At 37.2% G+C, this 18,093-nt stretch overlaps 2 protein-coding genes across 5 annotated transcripts in view; one reads left to right on the plus strand and one right to left on the minus strand.

Moving 5' to 3' along the window:
- The window catches only part of slc24a6a (solute carrier family 24 member 6a), a 42,421-nt gene extending 36,742 nt beyond the window's left edge, over nucleotides 1-5,679 (plus strand). The window contains exon 17 of the mRNA XM_041048080.1: nucleotides 4,834-5,679. Coding sequence (XP_040904014.1) covers nucleotides 4,834-4,944 — 111 coding nt within the window. The 3' untranslated portion in view covers nucleotides 4,945-5,679. The remainder of the gene's footprint in view (nucleotides 1-4,833) is intronic.
- Nucleotides 5,680-5,886: 207 nt separating this feature from the next.
- LOC121188547 (zinc finger protein ubi-d4-like) lies at nucleotides 5,887-18,089 on the minus strand. Of its 4 annotated transcripts, XM_041048355.1 has the most exons (12): nucleotides 18,028-18,089; nucleotides 16,199-16,359; nucleotides 15,719-15,826; nucleotides 15,326-15,522; nucleotides 12,354-12,446; nucleotides 11,972-12,056; nucleotides 11,359-11,493; nucleotides 10,626-10,757; nucleotides 9,885-9,997; nucleotides 9,370-9,451; nucleotides 8,588-8,683; nucleotides 5,887-7,949 (listed from the first exon to the last, which is right to left on the minus strand). In XM_041048355.1, the coding sequence occupies exons 1-11, from the start codon at nucleotides 18,057-18,059 to the stop codon at nucleotides 8,598-8,600; spliced, it is 1,224 nt and encodes a 407-aa protein (XP_040904289.1). In that variant the 5' UTR covers nucleotides 18,060-18,089; the 3' UTR covers nucleotides 5,887-7,949; nucleotides 8,588-8,597. The 4 variants fall into 4 exon arrangements, with proteins under 4 accessions (XP_040904289.1, XP_040904290.1, XP_040904288.1 ...); XM_041048356.1 differs by having other exon boundaries at nucleotides 5,888-8,683; nucleotides 15,326-15,519; XM_041048354.1 differs by having other exon boundaries at nucleotides 5,889-8,683.
- Between the last annotated feature and the right edge of the window lie 4 nt (nucleotides 18,090-18,093).

An 18,093-nucleotide genomic window follows, 5' to 3' on the forward strand; every position in this document is an offset into this window, starting at 1 on the left:
TCCAAAAGTCATAAAAAACGTCATAGTATAGTAAGGCGTTTTTTTCAGCCGAAAAAAGTCAAAAATTTTTTTGACGTCAAAATGTCATAAAAAACGTCATAGTATAGTAAGGCGTTTTTTTCGGTCAAAAAAAGTCAAAAATTTTTTCGACCTCCAAAAGTCATAAAAAACGTCATAGTATAGTAAGGCGTTTTTTTCGGTCAAAAAAAGTCAAAAAATTTTTTGACCTCCAAAAGTCATAAAAAACGTCATAGTATAGTAAGGCGTCAAAATCGGACAAAAAAAGTCAAAATTTTTTTTGACCTCTAAAAGTCATAAAAAACGTCATAGTATAGTAAGGCGTTTTTTTCGGTCAAAAAAAGTCAAAAATTTTTTCGACCTCCAAAAGTCATAAAAAACGTCATAGTATAGTAAGGCGTTTTTTTCGGTCAAAAAAAGTCAAAAATTTTTTCGACCTCCAAAAGTCATAAAATACGTCATAGTATAGTAAGGCGTCAAAATCGGACAAAAAAAGTCAAAAATTTTTTTGATCTCCAAAAGTCATAAAAAAGTCATAGTATAGTAAGGCGTCAAAATCGGACAAAGAAAGACAAAAATTTTTTTGACCTCCAAAAGTCATAAAAAACGTCATAGTATAGTATGGCGTTTTTTTCGGCCGAAAAATGTCAAAATTTTTTTTGACCTCCAAAAGTCATAAAAAACGTCATAGTATAGTAAGGCGTCAAAATCGGACAAAAAAAGTCAAAATTTTTTTTGACCTCCAAAAGTCATAAAAAACGTCATAGTATAGTAAGGCGTTTTTTTCGGCCGAAAAAAGTCTAAATTTTTTTTGACGTCAAAATGTCATTAAAAACGTCATAGTATAGTAAGGCGTCAAAATCGGACAAAAAAAGTCAAAAAATTTTTTGACGTCAAAATGTCATAAAAAACGTCATAGTATAGTAAGGCGTTTTTTTCGGTCAAAAAAAGTCAAAAAATTTTTCGACCTCCAAAAGTCATAAAAAACGTCATAGTATAGTAAGGCGTTTTTTTCGGTCAAAAAAAGTCAAAAAATTTTTCGACCTCCAAAAGTCATAAAAAACGTCATAGTATAGTATGGCGTTTTTTTCGGCCGAAAAATGTCAAAATTTTTTTTGACCTCCAAAAGTCATAAAAAACGTCATAGTATAGTAAGGCGTCAAAATCGGACAAAAAAAGTCAAAATTTTTTTTGACCTCCAAAAGTCATAAAAAACGTCATAGTATAGTAAGGCGTTTTTTTCGGCCGAAAAAAGTCTAAATTTTTTTTGACGTCAAAATGTCATTAAAAACGTCATAGTATAGTAAGGCGTCAAAATCGGACAAAAAAAGTCAAAAAATTTTTTGACGTCAAAATGTCATAAAAAACGTCATAGTATAGTAAGGCGTTTTTTTCGGTCAAAAAAAGTCAAAAAATTTTTCGACCTCCAAAAGTCATAAAAAACGTCATAGTATAGTAAGGCGTTTTTTTCGGTCAAAAAAAGTCAAAAAATTTTTCGACCTCCAAAAGTCATAAAAAACGTCATAGTATAGTATGGCGTTTTTTTCGGCCGAAAAATGTCAAAATTTTTTTTGACCTCCAAAAGTCATAAAAAACGTCATAGTATAGTAAGGCGTCAAAATCGGACAAAAAAAGTCAAAAATTTTTTTGACCTCCAAAAGTCATAAAAAATGTCATAGTATAGTAAGGCGTCAAAATCGGACGAAAAAAGTCAAAAATTTTTTTGACCTCTAAAAGTCATAAAAAACGTCATAGTATAGTAAGGCGTTTTTTTCGGCCGAAAAAAGTCAAAAAGTTTTTTGACGTCAAAATGTCATAAAAAACGTAATAGTATAGTAAGGCGTTTTTTTCGGCCGAAAAAAGTCAAAAATTTTTTTTAACGTTAAAAAGTCATAGTATAGTAAGGCGTTTTTTTTGGCCGAAAAAAGTCAAAAATTTTTTTGATCTCCAAAAGTCATAAAAAACGTCATAGTATAGTAAGGCGTCAAAATCGGACAAAAAAAGACAAAAATTTTTTTGACCTCCAAAAGTCATAAAAAACGTCATAGTATAGTAAGGCGTCAAAATCGGACAAAAAAAGACAAAAATTTTTTTGACCTCCAAAAGTCATAAAAAACGTCATAGTATAGTAAGGCGTTTTTTTCAGTCGAAAAAAGTCAAAAATTTTTTTGACGTCAAAATGTCATAAAAAAACGTCATAGTATAGTAAGGCGTTTTTTTTCGGCCGAAAAAAATCAAAAATTTTTTTGACGTCAAAATGTCATAAAAAACGTCATAGTATAGTAAGGCGTTTTTTTTCAGCCGAAAAAAGTCAAAAAATTTTTTTAACGTTAAAAAGTCATAGTATAGTAAGGCGTTTTTTTCGGTCAAAAAAAGTCAAAAATTTTTTCGACCTCCAAAAGTCATAAAAAACGTCATAGTATAGTAAGGCGTCAAAATCGGACAAAAAAGTCAAAATTTTTTTTGACCTCCAAAAGTCATAAAAAACGTCATAGTATAGTAAGGCGTTTTTTTCGGCCGAAAACAGTCAAAAATTTTTTTGACGTCAAAATGTCATAAAAAACGTCATAGTATAGTAAGGCGTCAAAATCGGACAAAAAAAGTCAAAAATTTTTTTGACCTCCAAAAGTCATAAAAAACGTCATAGTATAGTAAGGCGTCAAAATCGGACAAAAAAAGTCACAAATTTTTTTGACCTCCAAAAGTCATAAAAAACGTCATAGTATAGTAAGGCGTTTTTTTCGGCCGAAAAAAGTCAAAAATTTTTTTGACGTCAAAATGTCATAAAAAACGTCATAGTATAGTAAGGCGTTTTTTTCGGCCGAAAAATGTCAAAATTTTTTTTGACCTCCAAAAGTCATAAAAAACGTCAAAGTATAGGAAGGCGTCAAAATCGGACAAAAAAAGTCAAAAATTTTTTTGACCTCCAAAAGTCATAAAAAACGTCATAGTATAGTAAGGCGTCAAAATCGGACAAAAAAAGTCAAAAAATTTTTTGACCTCCAAAAGTCATAAAATACGTCATAGTATAGTAAGGCGTTTTTTTTCGGTCAAAAAAAGTCAAAAATTTTTTCGACCTCCAAAAGTCATAAAAAACGTCATAGTATAGTAAGGCGTCAAAATCGGACAAAAAAAGTCAAAAAATTTTTTGACCTCCAAAAGTCATAAAAAACGTCATAGTATAGTAAGGCGTTTTTTTCGGCCGAAAAAAATCAACATTTTATTTTACGTCAAAATGTCATAAAAAAAGTCATAGTATAGTAAGGCGTTTTTTTTGGCCGAAAAAAGTCAAAAATTTTTTTGATCTCCAAAAGTCATAAAAAACGTCATAGTATAGTAAGGCGTCAAAATCGGACAAAAAAAGTCAAAAATTTTTTTGACCTCCAAAAGTCATAAAAAACGTCATAGTATAGTAAGGCGTTTTTTTCGGCCGAAGAAAGTCAAAATTTTTTTTGACGTCAAAATGTCATAAAAAAAGTCATAGTATAGTAAGGCGTTTTTTTTGGCCGAAAAAAGTCAAAAATTTTTTTGATCTCCAAAAGTCATAAAAAACGTCATAGTATAGTAAGGCGTCAAAATCGGACAAAAAAAGACAAAAATTTTTTTGACCTCCAAAAGTCATAAAAAACGTCATAGTATAGTAAGGCGTTTTTTTCGGCCGAAAAAAGTCAAAAAATTTTTTGACGTCAAAATGTCATAAAAGAAGTCATAGTATAGTAAGGCGTTTTTTTCGGCCGAAAAAAGTCAAAAAATTTTTTGACGTCAAAATGTCATAAAAAACGTCATAGTATAGTAAGGCGTTTTTTTCGGTCAAAAAAAGTCAAAAATTTTTTCGACCTCCAAAAGTCATAAAAAACGTCATAGTATAGTAAGGCGTTTTTTTCGGTCAAAAAAAGTCAAAAATTTTTTTGATCTCCAAAAGTCATAAAAAACGTCATAGTATAGTAAGGCGTCAAAATCGGACAAAAAAAGTCAAAAATTTTTTTGACCTCCAAAAGTCATAAAAAACGTCATAGTATAGTAAGGCGTCAAAATCGGACAAAAAAAGTCAAAATTTTTTTTGACCTCCAAAAGTCATAAAATACGTCATAGTATAGTAAGGCGTCAAAATCGGACAAAAAAAGTCAAAATTTTTTTTGACCTCCAAAAGTCATAAAAAACGTCATAGTATAGTAAGGCGTCAAAATCGGACAAAAAAAGTCAAAAAAATTTTTGACGTCAAAATGTCATAAAAAACGTCATAGTATAGTAAGGCGTCAAAATCGGACAAAGAAAGTCAAAAAAAATTTTGACCTCCAAAAGTCATAAAAAACGTCATAGTATAGTAAGGCGTCAAAATCGGACAAAAAAAGTCAAAATCTTCTTTGACCTCCAAAAGTCATCAAAAATTTCATAGTATAGTAAGGCGTCAAAATCTGACAAAAAAAGTCAAAAAATTTTTTGACCTCCAAAAGTCATAAAAAACGTCATAGTATAGTAAGGCGTCAAAATCGGCCAAAATAAGTCAAAAAAAATTTTGACCTCAAAATGTCATCAAAAACGTCATAGTATAGTAAGGTGTCAATATCGGCCAAAAAAAGTCAAAACATTTTTTTACCTCAAAATGTCATAAAAAACGTCATAGTATAGTAAGGCTTCAAAATTGGCCAAAAAAAGTCAAAAATTTTTTGACCTCAAAATGTCATAAAAAACATCATACTATAGTAAGGCGTCAAAATCGGTCAAAAAAAGTCAAAATTTTTAGTTTTATCTTGTATTGAATTTTGGCTGCAGAGAGAACAGAGCCTCTATCTTTCTCTGTCTGTCCTTTCTCAGGTCCTTTGTGTCCATCTGAACCGCTGGAGACTGGACCGAAGGCTTGGACTCAGTCTCATGCTGCTGTATGCCATCTTCCTCCTTTGCTCCGTCGGCTTCGAGAGGCTGTAGGGGAAACACACCCTCACACACGCACTTACAAAGCCACACACACTTACAGAGCCACACAAAAGGACAACCCTGTATGGTCAAATACTCAGACTTAAAGAAGTGGTCTGACTTGTTTTCCACTTTCACTGCTGCCATTATTTTCAATCATATGTACGGACCGATGAATTCTCATTTCATTTCACAGTAGCTGTATGTTTGAGCAGCGTTAATATGACACCGGCTGCCTGAAAGCAACATTGTTTACCTTTGATAAACAAGTATTTTACATAGTTTTGTACCGAACACCTCTAGCCCAACTGATAATGCACTATATCTCACAACAAATTTATAAACTACTGAATTTGTATTCCGAAACCAAGAATATTGTATAAGGAACCCCAAAGTGTGTTAGTTTACTTATTATTACTTTATGACTGCCACAAGTAACCTCAACGACCAAATGATTATATATGTATGTTTATGTAGTTGCTTCTCAGTATGTGCAGTTACTTTATGAAAAATTTAATGTCAAGTTTTCATCTTGGCCTTTGTGTCTGTAGCTGTAAATAGTTTTGCATGGCTGACCATCATGCTCCGGAGAATTGCACTAAACCACTGTTGTCTTGGCCTTGTTCATAACGAAAGCCCCCCCTTTTCCTAAAAGCTTCACAGCAGAGAGGTTGTGTTTTCGTGCTGGAACAAAGGCGACTGTATGCTACAAGACGTTTTGGAATGTCTGTGTTTGGAGAGAGTTACTGAGTGTATGTTTGTTAAGTGCAATAAAAACGCTTAATTCCGTGACGTTTCTCTTCTGCCTTTAACAAGCAACAGATAAATGCTCGTGCAAAACTGCTGCTGAAAATGAATGAACCTGATCTTGATCCTTTTGAAATTTATTTTACTTGCAGTTAAAGTTAACTGATGTGACAAGAATTAGAGCAACATAAGAATCAATTCACAGCAATCTGAGCTTCAACACTTCACTGACCTCCGAAAACAGCTGCATATTTAACACAAAATTTTCTCATTTATTAAATCAACAACAACAATTCATGGACAAACACTTCTTAAACAGGAGTAGAGGAGCTAATCACTGAAACACTGCGGGACCACTGTGTGGTCCAGATTGTGAGTGGTACTATCACAAACGCACAGGATTATGATTGTTGTAGCCCAAAACAGGAAATTTCTTCACTTTTTAAGATTTATGTTTAATATTGTACATCTGCCCTTTCAGATAAACAGTTTCCAGCAGAAATTTGCATGAGACCAATGTGCTGTAGCCAGAGGCAAGTTGAAGCTGTTAAGCTGCAGCTTTTCAGAACCAGGGACAGCTCCTCAGCGCTCAGCTGTTTGAGCTGTCCGAGTGCTGAAATCAGGACACAGATCAGTGCGGGTTTAAGCAGCCAGCTCATTCACTTAAAGGACAATCAGCTGAAACAGGAGGTCTGTTAAAGCTCACACTGAATGCACACTTGTACCCCTGGAATCCCAGTAGGTCCACACATTAATTCTATTGGACCGTGTATTTAATATCTAACTGCCTTAAACTAATGTTTCTGCTGTATACAAAATAATAATAATCAAATTTTACCCTTTTGTGTAAACAGGAAAATGTACAATATGCGTCATCATCTCAGTCCAAGGGAATTCCATTTCTAAAGAAAACTACAAAGACAAAATTGTATGCTTTTTTTTGTTTGTTATTGTTTTCCTAACATTTTACATTTATAATAGCTCCTCTGTTGCAGTTTTCTACTGTTAGTTTGACCATGTGCTTAAAGCTTGGACAAAGTGAGTATGAAGTATGAAGCTGGTGTTTTGTGGGTCACCTGCACCAACAACCAGGACTAAAGGGACACAAATCGAGTCCTCACTATAAAAGCAACACAGTATTTTCGAGGACACCAAAATCCTTCACAGCACAGCTGACCAAATTATATAGCAATATATATTACACGTCCTTTTAATGTCTCTTTAAACGTGCTAGTAATTATGTATTTAAAGCAATAGCAATGGACCCGTAATTCAAAGTGATTTTTATTTCAGTCAGGCTAAATTGGCTTCAATACCAAAGAAATGAAAAAATAAAAATAGTACAACAAAGTACATCATTTTACAAATACTCATAATGGAGGCTTGACATATCAGAATAATCAAATAAATTCAAACATGTCACAGTCATAACAAAAAATAGAAAAAGTCAATACAGTACACAGAATGCATTAGGAGCTATATACTTGAAGTGTTTGCTATACGATAGACTTTACAAAATTCTACTAGAAAAACTCCCAATACCAACGGATTATCAGTAATATAAAATGTAAAAAAAAAAAAAAAAAAAAAAACCCAACAAAAATACTTGTGATGTGAGTGTGTGCGCATTCATACAGGTGCAGTCTGCATGCAAATCTGCCTCAGTGTGACAAATGATAAAAGCAGCTACAGTTTGTTAATGGTCATGTGTGTCATCAGTTCGAAAGCAGCTCTTTACAATCACTTGTGAAGGACGACGTTGCTGCCAAACGCTTTCTAAAAAGCTACCACAAAAACGTCTTAGAGAAACAGATGCACCTCGTGGTTACTTGTTTCGTGTGGGACTAAAATATGGAGCTGCTATCAGTTTCCCCTATGACAGTAATTTCTAACTTAGGTTTTTCAAAATAAGAGAATGTTAGCTCTGTCTGATGGAGAAATAATATTAAAAATAACATTATACTAAAAGTGTTTATCTCATGAGCCCAACCTACAGTACATGCTCAGTTGTATAGTGTTTGGTTAAAGTAACTCATCTGTCCAGTGACAGAATCAGTGATGAAAAGTTGGATTTGATGCAACCCTAAAGTAGCAAGGCCAAAGATTTTGTGCTAACAGCTTAACGAGTCAAAGCCGTAGTCTTCGTCCCGCTTATTTAAAATGAAACACGATGGTTTGAGCGATTATGAAAAGCTCTGTGTGTCACTGTTGGTGTGTACATCAGATGATGATGGACCTTGGCACTGACCGGCTCCTCTCAGGGAAAACCGCTTTAAAAGATAATCGATGCAATGGATCAGACAAAAGTACACAGATAAATGCCACTACAAAACTCCACTAGAACAATAACAATAACAATAATAATAATTATAATAATTTCTTTGACCATATACGTGGTGAAGTTTTCTTTTTCCCACATTTAGGGAGTAAAAATAGATAATTTGGCTGAAAAAAAAAATGTGTTGTCTCAACAGTCCGCACTGTGTCTTTGAGTGTGACAGGGTGCAGATAATTAGCATGTGATGCTAATCCGGGAGCTCCCATGGAGACAGCGGTTACTATGGTAACCGCATGCTCTCCGTCTCTGCATCTAGTGTGTGTGTGTCTAACAGTCCAGGAGTGAGTGTGTGTCTGTTCTGTGTATATGCAACAATATGTATGTGTTTGACAGCAAGCCTCAGGGACTTCGCAGGCAGGTTGGTAGTGATGTTTGATCCCTACTTTGACTGATCTGAGGTCTGTTTTGGTTTTGAGTCCCCCTGTTGATGCTGTAGATATGAAAACTTCTAAAGCTGATATGCGATCTGGCTCAGCTACATCTGGACAGAGCGTGGAGCTCTGAACTGAGAGGAGGTCTGACATTTTCGATCGGGGTTGGGGGTCCCGCTGCTGAGGGGGTGGGACTTACTGATATGATGTCACTCGGGGGCAGAGCTCTGATTCTGCTGGTATATGGACGCTTTGTCCTTCAGCAGAGCCAGGCACAGGTGGCAGCTCCAGCTCCCTGGAAAATATAAATGTACAGTGAGACAGAAGTCAAGAGGCGTGGGTGTAGAAATACATCATCAAGTATCACTGATCCATTCAGAGAAGATTGTGCAACAGAAATTGTCATCTGTAAACATCACAGCAAACAACACACCATCTAATTTAAGGAAAATAACAGGACTCATTAAAACCTCTTTGATCTCCTGAATCCTTATGTTCCTCCTAAAGTCACCTTTTGCTGCTCTTTTCCATTTCATTATGTTGTAAATTAAATATTTTTCTGGAATGTTGGTTGGACAAAAAACAAGACATCTGAAGACATCACCTAGTCTTGTAACAGTCATTTTCTTCCTATTTTATAGACTAAAAAAATAAAAAATAAATTGTTGACAGTTAATCAATAATGATAATAATAGTTAATAAATAACTGTTAGTTGCAGCCCTGGATAACTGTGTATGGGTCTGACCGAAGATACGGAAGATTTTCAGAAATTTCACTTTGTACATATCTAAAGATCATGCCTATTGTTTATTGAGCAGAGTCTGTTTAATAAGGGGATATAAAAATACAATAGCTATTTCATTTTTACTTAAAGCAGGATTAGCTTGCTTAAAGTAGCACAAAGTAATGATATATAACAAACATGCACGTGTCCTTCGAGTCTGTTTACTTCTGCAGAAAAGTGTTAACCACCAGCTTACCCTCAGGGGGTTCAGTCATGGGGGGAGTTAAACAGTACATGTGGTAGCCTCGGTCACAGTCATCACAGAACAGCAGCTGATCCTACAAAAACACAACAACGAGTTCAGTCTTCTGATTAGGCAGGAGGAGAAAATTTACCACCAACGATCATCTGAAAACTCTGGCTGACAGGTGCAGTGCGAGTGATAGTTACCATAATGATTCATCATCTCATTTTCACCATACACCCCACATACACCTCATATATGGGACGGACATGAGGCAGAAGTGAAATATTTAGTTTATCCAATTGGACTGAGGGTCGTGCTGAAAATACTGTCACATTCATGTCCTTGACTTTGAGGTTTTTAAAGCTTTGGACCCCATGACACATTTCTTCTAGAGGACACTGGATCTGACCTTGATCTTTCCCATCACTTGTAGCTAACATGCTACCATGTGTATATAGCAGCAGCCTGTGACTACAACATCATTACAACATTAAATTTGCTGAGAATATTGTAAAAGGGCTCACGTCATTCTCTGAGGTGCCGCAAACATTGCAGCACTTGCACTCAATGCACTGCCAGCGGTAGGTCTTCACTGCTGCCATCATCACAGGTGTGAACTGCAGGCATGTAGGGTGGCCTGAGGGAAGGAGAGGGCATGGGATGAACATCAGTAATAATAACCAAAAAATGGAAATCACAACAGAAAAAGTGCAAGGACTGGATTAACCAGTGTGTTTCTCTGCTTTAAGGTTATCTGACTCTTTTTTTTTTAGACTTGGGGAAGTTTACAGTCCAGCAACCCCAGCCAGCATTACCCCAGATAACCTTGCCATGTTTGTCAAACACATTGATTAGTCGTCATCCTAAAAGCCTTATCTCTAGGAACATCTGAAGTGAAAACACAGTTTGAAAAGACAAACAAATGTGTCAGCTAAGCAGCTAAACAGCATTACGTCAGAACAAAATACTTTAAAATTTCCTAATAAGCTACTATAATGCTCTGAATATCTACACTTCAATACAAGACCCGTGCTGTTTCTTCACTACCTTCTACACAGATCATAAACGGTCAGCCAAAGACAGAAGTTTCAACCAACTCGTGAAGCTTATGCCAGATTAATTGGTTAATTTATTAATTATCTAACTAGCTACAGCTTATTACACCTGTCACTGGCTGAAAATGATGAACCTGCTTCTGTCTGAAATCAAGGACCCAATTAGAGAACAGTTCATTAATACTGAAAAGTGACAAGACAACTTCATACCTGAGCGTCCACAGTCTGAGCAGGATACCAGCTCTTCTGATTGGCCAGTCTTCTGGTTTAAGGTGGAGTCACCCAGACAGAAGTCACAGTAATCGTTGGGCAGCGCCAGCCCGTTAGGACCCTTCTTAGTAGCTGAGAAAGAAAGTGAGTGAAGAAACAATTCAGTGCACAATAGAACTGTCACTTCACATTATCAAGGAAGACCATTTAATAAATACCTCTATCTTCTTCCCAATGAGCATATCAAAACTGGAGAGTCACTGTCTAACTATATTATAACCAAGTTTACAAATCAAATATTTTCAACTTTAAAGTACAAACCTGTTTATGCCATGTCTCCCAACAACACCCTCATGTATGAGTAACTGGATGATGATGAATTGAATCATGATCCAAACTAAAGAATGTTTGACAACTGACAAAACGCACTTGAATTGAATATAATTGGTAACATGGTGTCGCGTGCACAAAAGAAAACAACAACAATGCGATGGATATGTTGGGGGGAAAAAAATAACAAAAAAAGATGGATGATATGCTGAAAAAAAATGCCAGGGATCCCAACTGTGCAAGTATGTTTCAGCATGAAAATCAAAAAATGAAAAGAGCGGAGGAAAAAAAAAGAATGAGATAGAGACTTCCCTCGTACAAACACACACATGCTACATGGCATGCAACCAAACCTCCCTCCCCTCTCTCTCCGTCTCTCTCTCAGCATTAGAGAGTGACTCACTCTTCTGCTCCTCAGGCTGGCGAGGAGTGGGTGGTGCCTCGATCTCCTCGCGGTCCTCGCCCTCCTCCTCTGCCAGGTGAGAGTGTGTATAGTGGTAACTCAGGCCAGGACGGTTCTTGTAGCGCTTTCCACAGACTGACACACACACACACGGTCATAAAAAAGTGTTTTAGTGATGGTGGCTAATTCTAACTACCACCCAAAAAGGCCCGAGGTGAAACCACAAAACCGTGCCATTCGTCACCCCAAAACCACCTTTTTAAAAAATCTTTTAAAAGCTCTTTTTTTCCACACATTTTCACAATTATTTCAAGCTCATAAAGCGGGGGTGAGCATTTGCACGGTGAGTTATGGCCAGCAAGAAGTTACAAAGCACACACACGGAGCGGCATCTCAAAAAAAAAAAACAAAAAAAGAAAAAACGCATCCAGGCATCCAGTCGCGTAACTTTTCCAGTTTCTACGGTGTCAAACTTTAGTTCCTGATGGAGTCTTTCAGGTCACACCATGCATGGCAGAAGGCTTATTTCTGTCTTTCAGGGGGAAAAGCGAAAGCCTATCTTGCTGACATGCATGACACGCACACAGATATTAGAAAGGTAGATACTACTCACTGTCACAAGCGTAAGGTTTGTCCCTCTCCTCCAGCGCTGCAGCTGCAGCCTCCGTTTTCTTCTTGCCATTCTTGTCACTGCGTCCCTGCAGAACCCAATTTTGTTATAACACTTTTCAATTCAACAAAGAACATTAGAAAAAAACAAGAACAGAAGAACAGAATGGCTACGATGACACTGCCGACTATCAGGTAAGACAGGTTTTCTGTTAATGACATATCCTAAGGGTTGACTGAAAGAAACTGGACTTCTTGTTTGAAGTCCAGTTGTGACATAAAATATCCAGTACTGACATAAAACATCTCTCAGCTATAATGTGATTAAACTGACCACTGTGGTATTTTCACCCCCCCCATCCCCCAGAATAAAACACGGCACACACCTTGGACTTGCTCTTGCCTCGTCTCTTGGGAGTCTCATCCTCAAAGTCTTCATCATCCAGATCATCCAAGTAGTCGTCGTGGTCCAGGACTCTCTGCAGTGAGAGGGTCTGGATTAGGTTGCATTGCACTGAATGTATGAAATCTTCTTTCCTTTTGAGCCGGAACTGAGAGTTTGATGATTGGTGAGAATTTGCCTTCCAGCTTCCATCCAAGATGTTTATCTGCATTCAGACATGACCTAACTACTTCTACTGGTTGAAAAAAAAACGATTTCAAGTCTCTGAATATTTATGAGAGGAGTGTGATGCCCCATGTGTGTCATCTTCTGGGTGTGTCTGTTCCTCCTGGTTGCAGGTGTCTTGAGTGGCTCAACACACCTGGGCTCTGGTGGAGAGTCTATTTAAGCCCCTGCAATTGATTGCTCACTCTCTCCTTTTCTCTGTCCACAGGCACACCACGTGTTTGGTTTGGTTTGATTATGTTGTTTTGAGTTAACCTTTTGCTTTTGTTTTACATCATTCAACACTTGCATACTCACACTTTTCACTCATGCACATTTTACACCACTGACTCCACTGATTTCCCACATCCCATAATGTACATATTTAATTTGATTACTTAATTTGGGTTCAACTTGGTCTTATTTGGTTTAATTTGGTTAAATAAAGTATTTATTTGAACATTTACATGGTGTGGTCTCCCTTTTTGTTGTGACCCTTTGAGCCAGGTCATGACAGGAGGCACTGGTAGAACTGGATGGACCCTGCAGCTCTATGCTCAATCGCTGCTGAGCTAAGCAAATGAATGAATCAGACTAAAAGGCTGAAATACAGCCAAATGACACACCGATTTCAGCTGTTGCTCAAGTAAAAAGACCAGGGAGGTTTGTTGCAGTGGAATAGACATAGAAAATTAAACTTTATGAAGAAATTAAAACACTGGGGTTGAAAAACCTCTGCAGACTGCCATTCTGAACCTAAAAAGAGAGTTCTTTAACCATTTAAGATTCCTGCCAAATTTGCCAAAAACGCCTGTCAAAAACATACCCAAATTAAATTAAAAGCTGTTCTTGAGCCCTTAGGACAGATGTCACTAACACGCGGATCGCGGTCCGGACCCAGACGCTGTCCTATGCGGACCCAGACCTACAATCAATAAATTATTGAGGGATTCTACATCATGACGGGGCGCTAATATTTTAACCAGCACAGCGTTTCTAGTCTTTACGGTATCTGTTTAGCAGACCTTACAGACCAATTGCATGCGAGTTAAGCCATCCCATGTGACGCCGCTCAGCCAATCAAATTTGAGCGTGAAAGCGCGACTCTAAATACAGAGATGAGAAGTGAGTGACAGGTGGAAAGGGAAGTTATGTGAGCCAGAGAAAGGAAGAGAAGACAGAGAGAATGTCTGTCTTATTTATTTTCTCTATTTTATTTTTAAATGCAGCCGTAACCCAATGAGAAAAAAACATTATTATCATATGTAAAGTTCAACGTACACATGTATACTTCAATTGTACTTTGTTTAACAGTCATCTGTTACATATATATACATACATACTATATACATATATATATACATATATATATATATATATATATGTATATGTGTATGTGTGTGTGTGTATATATATATATATATATATGCGCACTGTAATTGTAACTGGTATGGAGTAAGAGAATATTAAACACAGAAAAAAAATTTTGCTTTTCCTCGCCTGGATTTTTTATGTAAAAATTAATCTCTCAAATAACCTGGGCTTGTAGGTATGGATTAGATGATAAAGTAGTTCTTTAGACTGAAGTCCTACCCATTACATGTTCAAATTTCATAGTAATTGTACAGAAAATGACTGTTTTGCACAGGTTTTTCAGTGGACATGTCCAGGCGTTCTCAAGAGTGTCCAAATTGGGCACTTTGGATAGTTCTTGGGCACGCCAGGATAAAAAGAGTGTATAACTCCTGAATGCTTCAACATACAGACATCAATGAGGGCTCTAACGAAAGGTGACACTTAGTGAATATGGATATGGAACATATTCCATATCCATATTCACTATTAACAGTACTAAAATAAAGTTATGGAAGAAAAAACACATTGAATGCTCATTATTCTATTGAAACTAAACATGGGCATTATTACGTGACTGGAATTTCACTGGCTACAAGACCATTAGATCAGATTCAGTGTAAGATATGATAGGCGAAAACGACAAGCGTAAGAGTAGGGGGATGTACTTTCATGTGATAGAGTCGCTCATTGGCTATTTATGGCTGTGGGCAGGCCATAGATCTTCCTGGATGGTCACATGAGGTGTCAATCAAAAGCAGAGGTCAGGGACTACAAATCAAGCTCCATAGGATCAACTTTCAACACAAAACAAAGGCGACAAAACGGAGAAAGAAGGAGAAATAGTGGGATATATGATAACACTGAGTTATTTTCGAGTCTGTACGATACGATTGCAACTTTTGATCATTTATGCACCTAAAAACATGTTTTTGATTGTATTTTTCCACTGGATGACATTTCTCAACAAAACAAGACCATTTTTGTTGTTGTTGCCCTGTGTGTTGAACCGCAGGGTGACTAGTGGAAAAATAAAAACAATAAGCGACGACATTATTACTTTGATGTTTTTTAGAAGATGGTTTAGTTGTACCTACAGTTGTTGTTGTATCTTGTAAAGGTCTATATATTTCTGAAAAGATAAGACTTTCAGCTTTCAAATGATGTGCTGCATGTGCACCACCTTAAATGTAGTAGTTATGTAGGTACAATAAAACACAGACATGTCCCAGAAATAGCATGACGGCCCGCCGTCAGGCAGTCGGAATCTTAAGGGGTTAAAGAGAAAAATTTCCTATACCCTAGTGTCACACAAAAAGGACCTAGGACGTTAAATTAAATCATTTTAAAGGGACAGAGGGTTCGCTTTGTTTACCATGCCCTAGGTGGCAAACTGACCTTGCGAATGCGCCCGGAGGATGTCTGAGTGGTCGTTGAAGTCGCAGGAGGCTCCACAGCGGCTGGGTCATCCTCAGGGCCGCGGAGGTCTGACACACCGCTCCTCCTGTCAAGGGGCTCCCCTTTCAGCAGGGCCTCAAGACTGCTGCCATCCACCGTCCCCAGTGCATCACGCTTCAGGCCCAGCTCCAGATCTGCTACACACACAGAGCACAACAGTAATGCATGCATTGGCATGACATGAACACAGATAAGGACACAAATACATAACCAATTAATTAAGACAACAGAGGCTCCTATACACAACCATTAAATATAAATAGACACTTACTAAATATATTAACTAAATTTACTGTTTTGTGATGGGAAACATTATTCCATCAAATGCAATACCTGCTTTGAGAGGAGGGAAAGCCAATCGAGGGTCCTCAGGGGGATGAGAACGCCGTTTCTTCCTCCAGCGACGGGCTGGGTAGGTGTACAGCTGCCCTGGAGCTACACCTAATGAGAGACAGAACAAAAGAAATGGAAAAACCAATAGGAGAAGTTGTTTTCGGAGTTGTCTTTGAAACATGTAACTCTGAAAACAGCACACCTTTCTGTACCTTGTAAAGTGTGCTCTCTGCACAGACGGCACACTACAAATTACTGTGGCATATTTGTATTATTAATAAGACTATTCTTCCAGTATTGATATACATCACACTATGGCAAAGATACATGCATATTTTTTAAAATCACACAAAACCACTTGTGTGATCAACAAAAGAACTTTTATCACAAATTTTGTTTATATGTTTTGATTTAACAATATAATCATAATATAACTGAACCAAAAGTCAACCAAATGACAACACTGAGTTATCTATATACCTGCGCTCCGGTGTCTCTTCTCCATCCAGATGTAACAGTTGGATTGGGCTACACCAGTCTGAGAGTCCAGGAAAGGCATGAGGATGCTGCGCTCAGCACACAGACGAGCGTTGTAACTATGACACTGCTCCATGGCATCTCTGTAATACTGCTCTCCCAGCCTGAAATGAGGAAGTTGGACACTGACAGGTCAAATAACACAGATCAGGATAGACTGTTAATAATCATTGCTGGATAAAAGAAACAGAGTGTAAATGACAAGCAGTGAGTCAACGTTATTCACGTTATGAATGCATATAAAATCTATCATTCTTACACTTATTTAATCCACTCTGTATTGCCATACTTTTTACTTTACTTTTTAAATTATTGAAATGATCTGAATAAAAGTTAAACTGGGACAACAAAATTTTGACTTGCCATGAGGTAACTTAACATTATTAGTGACAGCAGATATGAATTACTGCTTGTGATGTTTGTCGCTTTACCCGTAAAAGCAAACACCGCTCTGAGCACCAGCTCAAATATGAAAAGCTGCTCGCTGGATGTTTTGTACACTACTTTGTGGATAATTTTTAACATCAGAGCTCAGTGAATCAGTATACCTTAGTGTCTGCGTTTACTCCTGCACCACTGTGTCCAAATACGATTTCACATTCACATAGGTTAATTCTCACTGGCTTATGCAGCAGGAGGCTGCACGGTAGAGTGCAGGTGTCATGAAAGCATCGGATTTTAAACCTGCGTTATTTGAGCTCATAACGATCCAAAATATATGCCCGGATCGGGGCCTGATCCTTAGAATTAGATCAGGCCATCTCTATTTTTAGGTGATCTCTGATCAACAAATTATGCCATAGCGATACTTTACTTTTACTTCAAAAATGCTTTTACCTAAAAAATATTTCTACACGAAAATATTCTGACTTATCAGTCAACATATCTGGAATAAGATAATATCATCCCAGTCAATTTATTTAACGGTTATATGGCTGGCAGAGCTACACAGTACCACAAAAATCAAAACTACTAATCACACAAACTGGTCTTTGTAGAAGTGCACCACAAAGGAGTAGTGTAATCACTGCACATGGCTCTACTGGACAACCTACTGGTACTTTGCTTGCATATTGCACAGTTCTTATACCACATATTTCATAATTCTCACTGCCAGCAATTTGTTGTTTCTTGACATTAACATAATATGGCAGCCATCTTCGGTGCAACGTTAATTAAAATGAATGATGACTATGGTACACGATTATGTGCCCTTCTTCACAAATACACTATTTATTTTCGTCTTCTCTCTCGAACCAACTTGTCGCATTACTCATTGTACTGTTCACAGACTGTTCAGACTCTTCGTTTATTATCAGGACACTTCATTAGAACATCTAAGACTAACCGTACCGTCGGAGGGATATCAGAACAAAAGGTTGATTGTTAGCAAGCCTCTCGCCACAACAAAGCGCCCGCCAAGCTGGCAGCTTACTTAAAAATCAATTCTCCTTCATCTGACCAGCAACAGTTAGGTGACACTGTGTGTAGCATCACCTTAAAAACACCCCTAAATGTCTCGGTAAGGGATGAGCAGTTGCTAAAACACAGCTCCACAATGGGTTCGCCTTATTTATATTGTCCCGCAGCTAGCAAGCTAACCTTAGCTCAATGGATAACGTTATTCTCTTGGGACAGTTACTGTATTCAAGATTGAGGATGCTATGTTTACAGTCTTCTACATTTTGCAGTAACATGAAGATTAATCGACTGTGCATCCACCTCTGCGTCGCTGATCGTTTTACTCTTACAATAAATAAAGGTAAACTTACACTTTCACAACACTGTCGACGGCCGCCGCCATGTTTGCTTATTGCGGTTGTGTGAAGTGTCAGTGC

Source organism: Toxotes jaculatrix, chromosome 10 (assembly GCF_017976425.1).
Source record: "Toxotes jaculatrix isolate fToxJac2 chromosome 10, fToxJac2.pri, whole genome shotgun sequence".
Taxonomy (NCBI): Eukaryota; Metazoa; Chordata; class Actinopteri; family Toxotidae; genus Toxotes; species Toxotes jaculatrix.

What these genes read in the sequence shown, in the direction of transcription:
- LOC121188547 (XM_041048355.1), bottom strand. Translation starts at nt 18,059, where the DNA reads ATGGCGGCGGCCGTCGACAGTGTTGTGAAAGT. An exon ending in GAAGAGACACCGGAGCGCAG is followed by an intron (nt 15,827 to 16,198) that starts GTATATAGATAA and finishes GTCTCTCATTAG; the next exon opens with GTGTAGCTCCAGGGCAGCTG. An exon ending in CCAGCCTGAGGAGCAGAAGA is followed by an intron (nt 10,758 to 11,358) that starts GTGAGTCACTCT and finishes TTTCTTTCTCAG; the next exon opens with CTACTAAGAAGGGTCCTAAC.